This window comes from Elephas maximus, chromosome 24 (assembly GCF_024166365.1).
Source record: "Elephas maximus indicus isolate mEleMax1 chromosome 24, mEleMax1 primary haplotype, whole genome shotgun sequence".
In the NCBI taxonomy this organism is placed as follows: Eukaryota; Metazoa; Chordata; class Mammalia; order Proboscidea; family Elephantidae; genus Elephas; species Elephas maximus.
The window spans coordinates 49,902,138-49,918,175 of NC_064842.1; the positions used below are offsets into that span (position 1 = coordinate 49,902,138).

Below are 16,038 nucleotides of genomic sequence, written 5' to 3' on the forward strand. Positions count from 1 at the left end.
TGAATTACTAAATCTGGGGAATGCCACTGTCCTTGCTAGTATGTCAAACACCACTCTCAACTTAATTCAAACCGTTCTTGGTAATTTTTCTTGCCCACAGTTTTGATCTGACTCTTAGTTAAAACAGTTTTTTATCAACAAAATTGACATCTGGCGTTTTGCCTTTTGAAGTTTCTTCCAAATAATCATCCCCACTGGAGGGTTTTCATGTCCCATTACTATTCTACTCTCAGCCTTGATTTTAGACAAGCTCTTCTCTTCTGTTCTACCTTTGCCCTCCAACCCCAAAGTCTTTGTTTATGCTATGGTAAATGAAGTCAACTACACCCCCCATAATCGTAAACCATTAAGCTGTTTTCTTCTAAATCATTTGAAGGTCCAAGTCATTTTAGGAAATTTTCCCAATTTTCTATTTCTTTATCACTATCTATTTTATGACCTACGGTTTCATCACAGTAAATTCTTATAAATGTTTTCTGTGTCTTTGTGTTCATATTAAACCAACATGATATTTATCAGAATTACCATCTCCACACAACCATCCACTGGTTGAGGCAGCTGCTGTTTCAGAGTGAGGGTCAATCTTGGAGAGGCTAAAAGAGACATCTATAACTAGATAAGTGCTGGATATTTAAGTTTTGTTTTGGGGCAGTAAATAAGCTTAGATATTTCTTAAAATATGGTGAGTGTTTTGTTGTATTGGGTACTAATAAAGAAATTTGCACGAGATTGCAAACAGCTTTGAAATTATGAAACAAGAACAATTTTTGATAAACACCAAAAGCCTTTTAATTAACCATCTGGGATAGATGACTTACAAAATATTCAAATTAACGCTGTAGAATTTTGTTAAACTTAGGTTGAAATCTAGCTTTTTTAGGAGTTGATTCCAAAGATTAATAGGAAGAGTGAACATCGCATTGCTTCTGAATGCAGGGGCCCCTGGCAGAAATGACACTTGGGGCCACTTTAAAATTCATACCCTGGGAAATGCTATGTTAACTACTTGGAGTTCAACATGATTTAAATGTGTGTTGTTACTTTTGGTTAAAGTAAATTCTAAAGACAAGAAAACAACACAGGTTATGGAATGAATGCTTCAGTTAACTGAAATGATGCAAAAACATTAGCTTTGGAATCATTGCACGTATATATTCAGAATGTGCAAAGTATGCAAGATGAACAGATTCTTATGTTCCGAGTCATTTCCCAGTTTCCACTCTTTTGTCTTCACTTTAATTCCACCATAGTGCACTTCTGTTTCCATTTCATGTCATGTTCCCGTCTTCACACTTCCATTGATTGATGCATGCTCAGGGACTAGGAGAAAATTTTAATATTAGCCAAAGCCAAGTACAATTGGGAAGAGAAATCTGAGGCCCCCAAAACCACATCTCTTATTCTGAAAGCAAATATCAATTAATTTTTGAATTGCAACCTATTCTTAATTACCCTTTTTATTGTTTTTTTTCTTGGCTTTGTTTAGTAATAGCAGACAGATCAAACCCAACCAAACCCGTTGCTGTCAAGTCATTTCCAACTCATAATGACCCTATAGGACAGACTACACCTGCCCCGTAGGGTTTCCAGGGAGCAGCTGGTGGATTCAAACTGCCAATCTTTTGGTTACCAGCTATAGCTCTGACCTTTTGATTGCCAGCTGTAGCTCAACCACTGTGCCACCAGCAGACGGATAGACTTTACAATTTATGAAATACTTTCCCATATAGTACTGTACATGAACCTCCCAACAAACCTGTGAAATAAGCAATGTCTCCTTCTGACCGTTGAATAAACAGATCTTGAGAGATTAAGTGGCCTGTTCAAGACAGAGTAGAACTGCCCTCTAGGGTCTCCAAGGAGCAGCTGGTGGTTTTGAACTGCCGACCTTTTGGTTAGCAGGTGAATTCTTAACCACTATGCCACCAGGGTCCCATATATATATATTTATATACTTTTACTTTCTTTCCTATCAGATGTATTGGTGACTGTGAAAATAGGGACACCTGCTAAAATGAAAGTGAGAAAACCCTTGGGAAGCTGTCAGTGTCTCTCCCCCCTGACTATTAACTCCTGCTGAATGGCAACTTATATAATTGCCATTAGTACTTTACAGTTATATGAGAAATTTGAGAGAATATTTCTATCACAAAATAAAATATTTGTGGTGTCTAATGATACTAAAAAAAATTTTTTTTTGATGATACTGACTGGGAAAACCATGCTTATGGGGAGAACAGGGAAAAAGAGAGTACTAAACTTTAAATAATTAAAAAATGATATAATTTTTCCAGTTAATAGAAACTTTATCTTTTAAGTAAGTCCCATCGTTCTGTCAAGAGTTTACCATATTTATAGGCAAATAACGTTCGCCTTTTACGTTTACATTTGTTGGCCAACCATGTCCTCCCTCTCAAGGTGTTTTCATAAGTGCTGCTATGCCAGTTTTTTTTACATGTTGCTGTAAAAAAACATTTAGCATAGCACACTTTCAAAAATATCTTGCAGGGGAGGGCGAGGTTAGCAAAGAAACACAGAAGGTGCACTCCTTTTTGTGTAAAAATATGGTGCGAGCTCTGGTGGCACAGTGGTTAAGAGCTCGGCTGCTAGCCAAAAGGTCAGCAGGCTGAACCCACCAGCCGCTCCTTGGAAACCCTAAGGGGCAGTTCTACTCTGTCCTATAGGGTCCCTATGAGTCAGAATCGACTGGATGGCAACGAGTTACAGGTTAAGGTGAGTTAGGACCTTGTACAAATCACTTTCCTGTGTCATTTCAGTCTTGCCTTATTTAACTAATGTAAAAACTGTCCAGTTTTGGGCTTCAGCTTATATATACTTACACACAGAAGAAATGTTCATATTTTATAATATAGTGTATATCGGACTTAATTAAAAACATATCCTGGTATAAAACAGCATTGAGCATTTTTAAACACATGAACGTAAAACCATCAAGAAATTTTTCTCCGATATATCAACAACTTGTTTATAGTTGGCTCTGTCACAGTTTCTGCCTTTGTTTTGCATATTTATACACTGTGTTTCTTTCTGAACAGATATTGATGAATGTGAAAACAGAGACACCTGCCAGCATGAGTGTAAAAATACCTTTGGAAGTTACCAGTGTATCTGCCCACCTGGTTATCAACTCATGCTGAATGGAAAGACATGTCAAGGTAAGGGAGTGTTGTTATGTTTATTGTTGCAACTTAACTTAAAACCAACATAGCAGAGTGTGAGAATGAAATGTTTTCTCTTTTTGAATAATTATCTAGTTGCTTCCCCTTTCTTCCCATTCCCATTAGGCAAGCTTATCTTAAACATTACTTTTACAAGTAGGAGAAGCAATGAGAAAGCAATTAAGCAAAGAAAAGAGTTGAGAAACCTTTTTGGTATGTTCTTTCTAGAAAGAACTAGAATGCCCAAATCAGTTCATATTATATATTTTGAAAACTTAATGGGAATAGACCTCTCCAAACGTTTTTTTTTTTTTTTTTCACAGTTCAGCTAAGATGGAAGGGGAAATGGAGACAGTCCAAGTAAATTTACTTGGGCTTTAGGCATTGTTTTATATTTTGTCACTCAAGTTAGACAGTTTTTTTAGGGTGGTCAATGGGTAATCAAGTAAATAACCCTTTCATTCTTTGAGTCTACAAATGATTCTTGAGCACCACCATGTGTTAACATTGTAGGATATAAAACATTTGCACAGATGAATAAGAAACAGTTCCTTCCCTTTCAGACCTTGGTCTAGAGACATGAAAATAAGTAAATAATTAAAATACAAAGTAATAGGTGCTATAGTAGAGTTTTGGACAAAGTATAGTAGTGGTAGAAGGAAAAAATATCAATCTCAATAGTTTACTCTTTATGCAAAAACATGAGAGAGCATTGTACTTTGGTCAGGTTTATTACACTGCAGTGTGTATTTAGATTACAAAGAAATAAGAATTATGGGGAAAATCACAGGTTTTTTTCCCCCCTACTCTGACACACATAGGGTCACCATGAGTTGAAATCGATTCAAGGGCAACGGTGGTTTATAAATCTTGAAAACCTTCTAAGATGCTGCCTCAATTTTGTTGGCAATGCCTGGGAGTATTCTGTATGTCTTAATAAGCTTCTGAATTTTATTAATTTCTGTCATGTACAAGCTATATCATATTCTAAATTATAGCAATAAAATCTCCAAGAGAGTACTTTATCAGTAACAATCAAATTTAGGCTGACTTTTCTCTCTCTGTGGGAGTCACACAAGACTTACTAGGACTCATCTCATGAAAAATGTGTTCCTGGAGGGAAGACCAGAAAGAGTGATGGCTTCTCCTGAGTTACCATGAGCTTCCCCTACCGGCACCCACCCATTCCTACTCCCTGAGAGCTCCACTGGAGCATGTGGGCTGGAGGAAAAAAGTGAACTCAGTAATAAGTTTTGTTTTCAGCCATCAGTCACCAAATGTTTATTAAGAATATACCTTATGTAGAATATTTTACTGCACTTTAAGTACCGAAGTAACATATTTACATTACAGTCTCATGTTTTTCAAATTTTAATGTTTCTATTTTAATCAGTAATACAGATGTGTCTAGGGCAATAATTTGTACCCTTTCTACAGATAATAAAACAAATTCTCAGTATTGCATGAGCTTCAATGTCCTAGAACAATCAAGATCAGAGGTAGGACCTGACCCCTGATGTCACAATGTCCAGATTAGTCCTTTTGTCTCCTAAGTTGCTGTGAGCACCAGGGTTACTGAACTGTGGCAGCAGGTTGGCACAAGAGCACTGACCTTGTTCTTGTTGGATAACTTCCCTGCTGAGGAGGTGGCCATGTCTAGCACTAAAACTACACTCCCTCTAGGTGTACCAGGCAGACAGGAAGGAAGCGGGGTAGATACTAGAGCATTCGAACATACTCAACCCAAACTTCAAAATCCCTTAGTCAGATTTAAAAGGGTTAAATTATACCATATGGCAGTTAAAGAATTTTTCTTCTTTTCTAAGTTTTTCCAGTTTGTTTTTTAATTGTCCTTGTCACCCATTCAGTTCAAAATGTTTTTCAATTTTCAGTTGTGCTTCAGAGAGTGGAAAATAATGTGAACAAATCAGAAACAGGTGTCATTTGAAATGTTTGCAATTTAAAAGGGTTACATATTTTTTCTGGTTTTAAGTAGACACGAGAGAAAACAATTATGCCCTTTAAAGAAGCCTTTACTCTAAAAAGAATAACTTGGAGTCTTTTTATAGCTTTAGAAAGTGTTTGAGGCATTTATGAGGAACAAAACACTACTTTTCATTCACATATGATTTTATTAAAATTTTCTATGTTAGTGATAGAAATGTTATCAGTAATAAAAGAGGAATTAAAATGAATTTGACATTGAACAAGGACAGAGACTCTAATCAAAAAGTAGCAGTCACAGGCCTGCAAAATGAAACACACACACAAAAAAAATGACCAATCATGATTTGCCCAAGAGGTAGAGAGGAGAAATTAAAAGATCCTTATGCTGCTAAGTTTAAGCATCATTATTCTAATTGCAAAAATGTAGGAACACTGTATTGGTACTGCATTTGAAATGAGTGTTCTAATTCAGCCATGTTTTTAAAAAGTCATCCATAATGTTTATCAAGGGTCTGAATTTTTATATAATTCCTATAAGACAGATGTTTCAAGATGTTTAGTCTAAATTTTTTTTCAAAAAAAAAGGAGTATCCAGAAGCACTTGGTTAAATTAATTCATACGTTCTAAAACAATATAAAAGTGTTTCAGCTCTTCTTGTTCTTTTCTTGTACCAATAATATTTATGTTATAAAATGTCTATAATTTCTAACATAATAATTTCTTATAATAGACTTTATAAAAACCAGACATCACCACATTGTTGGTTAACAGAGACAGCAGGATTTCTCCATTTTCTTTGGCTTCTTTTTACTAAGACCAATGCGTAGAGTGAGTAGAGTGAATGAGTGGAGTGAATTCTGATGTTTAACCTTAAGGAGTTAGTAATAGACTGAAGAGAAAGGACAGCCACCTGCCCAGCCACCCAAACACTTATAAAAGCTTTTCTCTGTGAATTGTACATGATCATGGACCTAAGCACAAACACTTTGTATACTAGATTTTGGTATTTCTTTATAGATTCATATTTAGCCTATGAAAATCTGTGGTTAAGTGGCTGCTCCTGTTATGCATACCAGCATGTGTGCCCATATTCTGCTCTCTGTGTCACCATTATCATGGGCCCCTGCAGCCCACTGAGCCCTGTGTTTCTGCCTGTGTTCACTGTAAAATTTAGAGCCAACATAAAATTTGGAGCATGGGTGTGAAGGGATTTTTTTTTTAAAAAAAAAAAAACAAGAGAAAGGAAGATAAGGCTAATTGATTTTCTTTTACATTTTCCTAGCGGGCTTTTCACTTCATTCTGAGACAACCTCCTTTTGTTAAGGAGATGATAAAATCATAATTAGAAATTGGTTCACAGAGATAATAAGCAAGATTTAACTGAAATAAAAACTTGTTTTGCTCATATATGAAAATTAGTCCTCATGTAAAACTAGTAATAGAAGGCTCATTATGTCATTCAGTAGTATAAATAACTAAAAAGTTAAGTAAGTGACTTACTCCATAATATGCTAGTTCAATATCTTTTTACTTGGTGCAGGTTGTTAAGTAAATAATTACAAAGCTTCTGTTTTCCTTAGAAAACAGAATTAATTTGGAACCAAATCTAAAAGGCTCATTTTTGAGACAAAAACTCAAATGCTAAGTAACTTAGAAGTAAGATTTGATGTTTATTGTCCATGATTAACATATTGTCCCTTGAAATTTTTTTCCCCTCCTTTTTCTTTTTCTTAATAGAAAATCCTGAGTTAATTAAGGGTTCACAACAGAACTTCACAACTCTAGCCCCCCCCCCCAAAAAAAAAGCCCAAGTCCAGTATAAATACCATTAAATTTAGGCAGCTACAAAGTCACCTATTACTGAGAAATGACAAAAGAGTTATCCATGCCCATTGGTCTTGGAACCAACCCCATGATACAGGTGCATTTGACCTTTAGGGCATACCTCAAAAGAGAATTGATTTGGGTCCATTTCATTGTAATTTTTCTCTCTCAGGCATTGGCATTTAGTTTTAGTCAAATACTAAAGAAGGAGTGTTCCAAATAGTTGTATCCAACCAATTGATTTAGACTTCCTCTAAAATAAGTGGTCTTCCTTTTTTTTTTTGGCCTGCATACCCATAAAAAAATTTTGCAGACCTTGTAGTTCTCTCGGAACCCCGCTGGCACAGTGGCTAAGAGTTTGGCTGCTAACCAAAAGGTTGGCAGTTTGAATCCACCAGCCACTCCTTGGAAACCCTACAGGGCAGTTCTGCCCTGTCCTGTAGTATTGTTATGAGTCGAAATTGACTTGACAGCAATGGGTTTGGTTTGGTTTGGTTTGGTTTTGTAGTTCTCTCATAATTTTTAAAAATCAATCTCTAAAATTTTTCATCACCAATTTAAATAGTTGCAAAGGATGTCATTTCTGGCACATTACTTAATGTACATGTGCTTTAAATATATTTCCATCAAAATCTTGGAGCTGCAGATTTAACCAGGTTGAACTCTCTCAGTTCATGGAGGGGGGCCACTGTATGACTTGAAAGTCTGTACTCATTGTCAAACCAACCAGACTGACTATTAGAAGAAGTCTAAGGTCATTTTGTTGTTGTTGTTGTTCAAATAAAAGTGTTAATGGATATTCTCACAACAACTAGCTTTTAAAATATAATTTAGAATAGAGAGCTAAGTCTATTGGTTTGTAGCCATGATAAAATAAATGCTGCTGCTCTCTATATGGACTCCAATGTTGTCACCTTTCATTGAAGATTTTTATACCCAAGTACCCACTGCTCTAAAATTTGGCTCTTAACTTCTTTGGACTCTCAAATCTGAAAATGTGTTGAACTCTATGGACCCTCTCTTGAGAAAACCCATCCAGCCATCAATTTCTCCCTCTCTTTCTCTCTCTCTCCCCCTCACACACAAATACAGACATGGAAAACCATTTCCGTGTAAATTCAAAGGATTCAAAGATCCCCTAATCTCAAATATGACCCCAAATTAAGAATTACTACTCAAAGACATTGATTTTCAGAAAGCTCAAAAAAATTTTTTTTTCTTCAGTTCTGTCTTGATGTTTCCTAATTTTTGTGATTTAGGTATTTTTCTATTCATGTAACAAATTTGTGTAGAAAATAAACACTATTTAATTTGTATGTTTAGAGCATCCAGTCATCATAGCAACTGAGAATGACCCTATGCAGTTGAGCTTCAATTGGACTCCTTGCTTCATTTGTTCAAACTTGGATTGTGGTTCTAGGCTCATTCATTTGATCCTGTTTTATTACTACATTTGTTTTCTCCCTCTCCAAATGATCTGACTGACCTGTACAGTCTCCCCTGAATTAATGACTCGACTCATTTACTTTCCACTACCCGATTCAAAAAAGTCTTCCTCTGATCATTACTTCCTACTCAACAATTTTAACTTACAAACAAAACTCTAGGGAAGAATTAGATTTTAAGGAGATTCTTCACTTGACAAAAAAAGCCACAAAAAATGTCCTTTGATTTTCAGCTTGTTTTTAGTGTGTTTAAAGTATTATTTGCTTTCCAAAACTCAAATGCACTCTATGTTCCAAATACAAGAGAGACACCAGAGAGCTCTTAATAGCTTTCCCTCTATTTTATAGCTCTTATTTTTCCATGTCCTTTCACATACGTTAAAGAAATGTATACTCAATAAATCTGAAAGAAAAAATGCACTAGGTGTCAGGATCCCCACTTTGTGGTTGAAAAACTTAGATCCACCCAGCAGGAACAAAGAATGGAGAAGACTAAAGACACAAGGGAAGGATCAGCACAGAAGACTAATGGACCACAACTACCACAACCTTCACCAGACTGAGTGCGGAACAACTAAACAGTGCCTGATTACCGCCACCAACTGCTCTGGGAGGGATCACAATAGAGGGTCTCAGACAGAGCAAGAGAAAAATGTGGAACAAAATTTAAATTTACCAAAAAAAAAAAAAAAAAAACACCAGGCTTGCTGGTCTGACAGAGACTGGAGAAACCCTGACAGTATGGCCCCGAGACACCCTTTTAACTCAGTACTGAACTCACTCCTGAGGTTGAGGTTCACCTTCAACCAAGATTAGACAGGCCTAAACCAAAACCCAGTGCCGTCGAGTTGATTCCAACTCACAGCAACCCTATAGGACAGAGTAGAACTGCCCCATAGAGCTTCCAAGGAGCGCCTGGTGGATTTGAACTGCCGACCCTTTGGTTAGCAGCCGTAGCACTTAACCACTATGCCACCAGAGTTTCCTAGACAGGCCTATAGGGCCATAAATAACACACTTGAGAAACTTACTTTGTATTTCAATCATGTATATGAGACTAATGGGCACACCAACCCAAAAGCAATGACGAGAAGGCAGGAAGGGACAGAAAAACTGTATGAATGGAAACAGGGAATCTGGGGTGGAGAAGGCGAGAGTGTTGACACATCATGGGGTTGGCAACCAATGTCACAAAACAATATGTGTATTAACTGTTTAATAAGAAACTAATTTACTGTGTTAACTTTTACCTAAATCACAAAGAAAAGAAAAGAAAAGAAAAAATCTTAGGTCCAGCCAAGTTTCTTTGTGAAAAGTAGAATCCTGGGCTTGTATGTTCTAGTTCAGTGTCCCAAAAATCTGCTTTGAGGGCCTTCTCTGACCGCGTTGCTGATGCTGCGTGTTCCTTGTGCTGTTACTAGATGTTGATGAGTGCCTGGAACAGAATGTGCACTGTGGACCAAATCGCATGTGCTTCAACGTGAGAGGAAGCTACCGGTGCATCAATACACCCTGTCCACCCAACTACCAACGGGATCCTGTTTCAGGGTATGTCTTGCCTTGTCATCCCAGACATGCTTTTGAAAATCCTTCTTCCTCTGTCTCCTTGGCCAGAAACCCTGTCTGTAGTCATGTTTAACTCACAGGAAGTCAATGACCCCAGGAGCAAATGAAGTAACAATGTGTCCCTTCTTCAATGAATGGGCAAGAAATGAGCTCATCCTGCAGCAACCACTGCAGCCTAAGCCATCGCTTTTGGCTGCCCAGGTCTCCTGGGGCAGTCTCCCCAGTATGTAATCCTCCGTGCAACATCTAGATGTCTGCCTCAGCAGCTAGCTCTGTGGGGTGATAGAGCTTGCCTTTCTTTGAAATGTTCCTGTTTCCAATTGTGTCGCCTCGTGGCTTTAAGGATTCTCAGCACTTAGAACACTTCAAACAGCATCTTTTCTGTTACTGTGATGACTCACCGTGCCACTAGAGAATGGAGATGAGCAAGGATGAGGCAATAGTCTACCCTGCGTATGTCACTTGCTTACATTTTCTGCTGTCTGAAACACTGTCTTCTCTGGGTTCCACTCTTCTGTTTTTCTCCCTCTCTTACAGAAGTTCTGTACTTTGGCCATGTACCAAGTTAATGGAGTGCTTGAAAACAAGTGATGATGTTCATCTTGATAAGCCCTGCTGGTAAAAGGGTGGTTCTAAAACCAAATGTGGGTTGGAGCTCACACTTAGTTTTCCTCTGGGTGGTGCCTACCAAGCTACTGTGCTAAGGTCAGATGCGGCCTGTCCAGGATCCACCAAAAACGTGTTTGCAGTTGGTTTGAGGGGACTCGAAAGGGGAAAGAAAATTAAATGTATAGACTTCTGAAAACTACCTGAGTGAAGAACCTGTATTTTCAGAAAGTGGTGCTTTGTATACTTTTTATTTTCTTCTTTATTACCAGTGATTTCTGCCAGACAATCTAAAAGTCATGATGATTCATAAATAGCCAATATGAGTTCTCACAAAAGAAAATATAATACTTTTAATCTAAAATAATTTTGAACACAAATACAAAAGGAAGTTGTCTTCCTGTCCCCACCAGGAATTCTAATTGACTTTTTATCATTTTAGAAAGTAAACCAAAAATTAATCTATCCTATTTCAGCTTGCAAATTATTTTGGGAAAGATGTTGTTTTTAAATTAAATTAAAAAAAAAAAATGTTGTATTCTTCTCTTTAAAATGTCCTTGCTTCCAGACGCTTTTATTTCCACATCTCATGTTTCGTTTTAAAGACACCCTTGTGTATTTACACTTACTTCCATGGTCCAAAGGCTTCTGATTTTAAAGGAGCTGAGAGATAGATACTTGATTCTAGACCAGCATACTCTCCTAGCCATCTGGCATCTGGTTTGCGTTAGTGACTTAGAACTTGGGGTGAGCCTTATTGCTCTTTCAGTCAGACTGTCTCCTGCATTTAATGCCTCAAAGTTGTCTTGGATCATGATCACCTGCATCAAGCCTTCTCCTGCTTCCAATTCGGATAACTCTGTGCATTTCATGTGTTTGTTGTCCTTAGGTTCTGCTTCAAGAACTGTCCACCCAATGATTTGGAATGTGCCTTGAGCCCTTATGCTTTGGAATACAAACTTGTCTCCCTCCCATTTGGAATAGCTGCCAATCAAGATTTAATCCGGCTGGTTGCATACACGCAGGATGGAGTGATGCATCCCAGGACAACGTTTGTCATGGTAGATGAGGAACAGACTGTTCCTTTCGCCTTAAGGGATGAAAACCTGAAAGGAGTGGTGTACACAACACGACCTCTTCAAGAACCAGAGACCTACCGCATGAGGGTTCGAGCCTTATCCTACAGTGCCAATGGGACCATTGAATATCAGACCACATTTATAGTTTATATAGCTGTGTCTGCCTATCCATACTAAGAAGTTCTCAAAAACTAATCCACATATTTAAACTGCATTAATCATGGGAATCAAGTCCCTTTCCAGATTACTATCTCCTGAACAGTTGCACTCTTGGCAGCTTGGAAATGGTGCTATGCTCTGTTCTGCATACCTTCCTTGGTTCTGCTGAGGTATTTTCATTATTCCATCATGGTCATATCTTTTAATAAGGTCTAGAAAACTCCCTTATTATTTTCTTTATTTATTACACTGGAGCAGTTACTTTTCCAAAGATTGTCCTGAACATCTAACAGGACACATCAGCAGTGTTTTTTAGTAGCAAAGTAGCTAAGATTATTTTCCTTAAAACAAAAACAACAAAGTCAAAGCCTAGTGGATTTTTGAGCATTTAGCCATTTTTAGATTAATAAACCTGGTTGTTACATGTTTTGATCCAAGCTTATGAAATAACTTACAAGGAAGCTTTTTGTAAAGTCCTGATGCTTTGTAATAGGGTTTATACACATATTTTCATTTTAAGGAAAGAAGGAAACACCACTCATTTTAGAAACATGGTTTAGCCACAGAAGGTTTATTTTGATCCCATGGTGCTCGCCTTGATTGAATCTCCATAATAAGAATATTTTTGTCAATGATTTAATGAAATCAGCTGAACCATTTATGATAGAAAAAAGACATTATTTTGTCCTCAGATGATTGTTCATAGCGTCGATTTTTCCTCTAACGTTTTGCTATAACCTTCCATTCAATTAGCTCCAAAACTTTTACATTCCAGCTTTGTAAAGATTTTCCTGTCAATTGAAAAGAATTTGAAAAGTATCAATGGGACAGGTTTCTTTGTTTTTCTTGAAAACTCTTATATGTTAAAATTAGCATAAATGTTAAACGTCAATACACTGTACGTGGCGGTAACAGACTCTGCAAGCAATTGCCAAGATGTATTCTATTTTTATGAAGTGTATATATATTACCTTAGTGTGTATTTTCTATACAATATCTTGATGGACTGTTTTATAAAATTATTTTATAAAAAAAATACCAATGTAATGGTAAAACCAATCTAAATAAAATTTTCACATCCTTTTTAGTAACTTTTTGGGGACCTAAAATTTGTTTTCTTATAGCTAAAACAGTTGTCATTGAGTCGATTCTGACTCATGGTGACCCCATGTGTTTCACTGTGCATCATAGGGTTTTCCTCAGCTGTGACCTTTCAGAAGGAGATCACTGGGCCTTTATTCCAAGCAGCCGCTGGGTAAATTCAAACTGCCAACCTTTCAGTTAATAGCCAAACACTTACCCATTTACACCACCCAGGGATTCCTCTTATAGCTATGTTGTTGTTAGTTGTTATCAAGTCATTTCCAACCTGTGGCAATTCCATGTGTACGAAGTAGAACTGCCCCATAGGGTATCAAGACTGTGACCTTTTGTAAGCAGATTGCCAGTACTGTCTCCCGAGGTACCTCTGGGTGGGTTTACACTGCCAACCTTTTGGCTGTTCGTCAAGTGCTTAACGATTTTCACCACCCAGGGACTCTTGTATATGTCATACATGCCATAATTTACTCATCACAATAGCTCATGAGATAGGTAGCATTATTATCCAGATTTTATAGGTCAGGGTCCTGGGACTAAGATAACTTATGTAACTTCCTCGAAATAACACAGTTAGTAACAGAAATGACATACCTTCTACCTCTTCTAACTCCAAGTCAAACGATCTCTCCATTGCATGACAGTTTCTCATCACCTACCTAAACAATTCCTTCATATTTCATCTCAAGTGAGTTTGATTCCTACTATGATAGTATCTTAGATTCTTAGTGGTGCTATAACAGAAATACCACAAGTGGAGGGATTTAGCAACAGGAGTTTATTTTTTCTGGTTTAGGAGGCTGTAAATCCGAGTTCAGGGCACTGACTCTAGGGGAAGGCTTGCTTTCTCTGTTGGCTCTGGGGGAAGGTCCTTGTCTCTTTTCAACTTCTGTTCCTTAGTTACTTGGCAGTCTTCGTGTGGCATGGCATCTGTCCTCTCCCATCTGTGTTTCCTTGCTTCCGTGCCTAATTTGCTCCTTTTATATCTCAAAAGATTGGCTTAAGAAGCACTCTACACTGATATGGCCTCATTAACATAACAAAGAAAGCTCTGTTCCCAAATGGAAGCGCGTCCACAAGTGTAGGGGTTAGGATTTACAACACATGTTTTCGGGGACACAATTCAATCCATAACAAATAGGTACTAGACCAGTAAAGGTCTTTGTCATCTCCTATGACTGAAGAATTTTTACCTAGAATCACATTATTCAAAGAAACCTGGAAAAATCATCTACTCCATAGTCTGAAATAGGTGATAGCCAAAATCATTGTTTACCAAAGAGTGTTCTGTAGTACAATTATTGCCATAAAGGTACTCTGAGTGAAAAGGATTACATGATCAAATAAGTTTGGGAAACACTACATAACATGCCCTCTTATTAAATGTGTACAATGAACACTGACATTTAAAGACTCTTGGAAGTTCATTTGTAAACAGGTTTAATTTGTTCAAGACAACATTTTCCAAAGTATTTAATCACAAGCCTTTTTCCCCAGTATATCATAATCCCACTGGACACTTGGGGGAAGGCTGGATTCATACAGTCAAAGGACCCGCTTGACTCCTCCCTACTCAAAAAGGATGGTTCACAGCCTACTTTGGTAAATAATTTCAGTGTGTGACCCTGGTCACTGAGCTTCTTCCTAAAATTAAACTGCATTGATTCTGTTCATTTCCTCTGTCCAATATTTTGGAAGCATAGAACATGACAAAGCAGTAACCAGACATGAGCTATTGCACAGTCACTAGTAGGGACAGACTTCTGGCTACTACAATATTTGACTTGGAAATTTCTACGTGGAGCCAGTAAATCCAGCTAGAATCTTGGCTTTAACCAAGTACTTTTGACAAAATTTCCCTTGGAATTTCTCGTAAGTACCCCAGTTCATGAGCAGAGTTAGGCAATGACATCAATCCTCAAGCCTGAATGTGCCCTCAGCATACAGGACAGGGTGTGGAAGCCGTCCGTCAGGGCTTCGAGGAAAATGTTACAGCCTTCTGCACCTACAAATTCCACGAATAATCTAGATAAGATGACTAGCAGAAAAGGGAAGGTCTCCAAAGGAAGGAAACCAAGTGGGCAAATGAAAGATCTAATAGGTATGTTGTTGTTGTTAGGTGCTGACTCATAGCAACCCTATGTACAACAGTACAAAACACTGCCCGGTCCTGTGCCATCCTCACAATTGTGGTTATGCTTGAGCCCATTGTTTCAGCCACTGTGTCAGTACATCTCGTCGAGGGTCTTCCTCATTTTCGCTGACCCTCTATCAGGCATGATGTCCTCCTCCAGGGACTGATCCCTCCTGATAACATGTCCGAAGTATCTGAGATGTACTCTCGCCATCCTTGCTTCTAAAGAGCATTCTAGTTGTACTTCTTCTGAGACAGATTTGTTCATTCTTTTGGCAGTCCATGGTATATTCAATATTCTTCTCCAATGCCACAATTCAAAGGCCTCAATTCTTCCTCAATCTTCCTTATTAATCATCCAGTTTTCACAGGCATATGAGTGATTGAAAACACAATGGCTTGGGTCATCGCACCTTAGTCTTCAAGGTGACATCTTTGTTTTCAACACTTTAAAGAGGTCTTTTGCAGCAGATTTGCCCAATGCAATGTGTCTTTTGATTTCTTGACTGCTGCTTTCATGGGCGTTGATTGTGGATCCAAGTAAAATGAAATCCTTGACAATTTCAGTCTTTTCTCTGTTTATCATGATGTCACCTATTGACCCATTTGTAAGAATTTTTGTCAACATATAAAAAAAAAAATTTTTTTTTTTTTTTTTAAATATGTTGAGGTGTAATCCCTACTGAAGGCTGTGGTCTTTGATCTTCATCAGTAAGTGCTTCAAGTCCTCTTTACTTTCAGCAAGCAAGGTTGTGTCATCTGCATAATGAAGATTGATGATGAGTCTTCCTTCAATCCTAATGCCCCATTCTTCTTCGTATAGTCCAGCTTCTTGAATTATTTGCTCAGCATATGGATTGAATAGGTTTGGTGAAAGGATACAACCCTGACACATACCTTTCCTGATTTTAAACCAAGCAGTATCCCCTTGTTCTGTTGAAACAACTGCCTCTTGATTTATGTACAGGTTCCTCGTGAGTGCAATTAAAAGTTCTAGTAT

The 16,038-nt window shown here is 37.7% G+C and overlaps 1 protein-coding gene across 6 annotated transcripts in view; it reads left to right on the top strand.

Annotated features, from left to right (window-relative positions):
- The window catches only part of HMCN1 (hemicentin 1), a 551,288-nt gene extending 538,407 nt beyond the window's left edge, over positions 1–12,881 (top strand). For all 6 annotated transcript variants that reach the window (XM_049868532.1, XM_049868536.1, XM_049868533.1 and 3 more), the window contains 3 exons: positions 3,057–3,176; positions 9,818–9,944; positions 11,458–12,881. In XM_049868532.1, the coding sequence (XP_049724489.1) occupies positions 3,057–3,176; positions 9,818–9,944; positions 11,458–11,824 (614 nt within the window). In that variant the 3' untranslated portion in view covers positions 11,825–12,881. The remainder of the gene's footprint in view (positions 1–3,056; positions 3,177–9,817; positions 9,945–11,457) is intronic.
- The last annotated feature ends 3,157 nt before the right edge of the window (positions 12,882–16,038 follow it).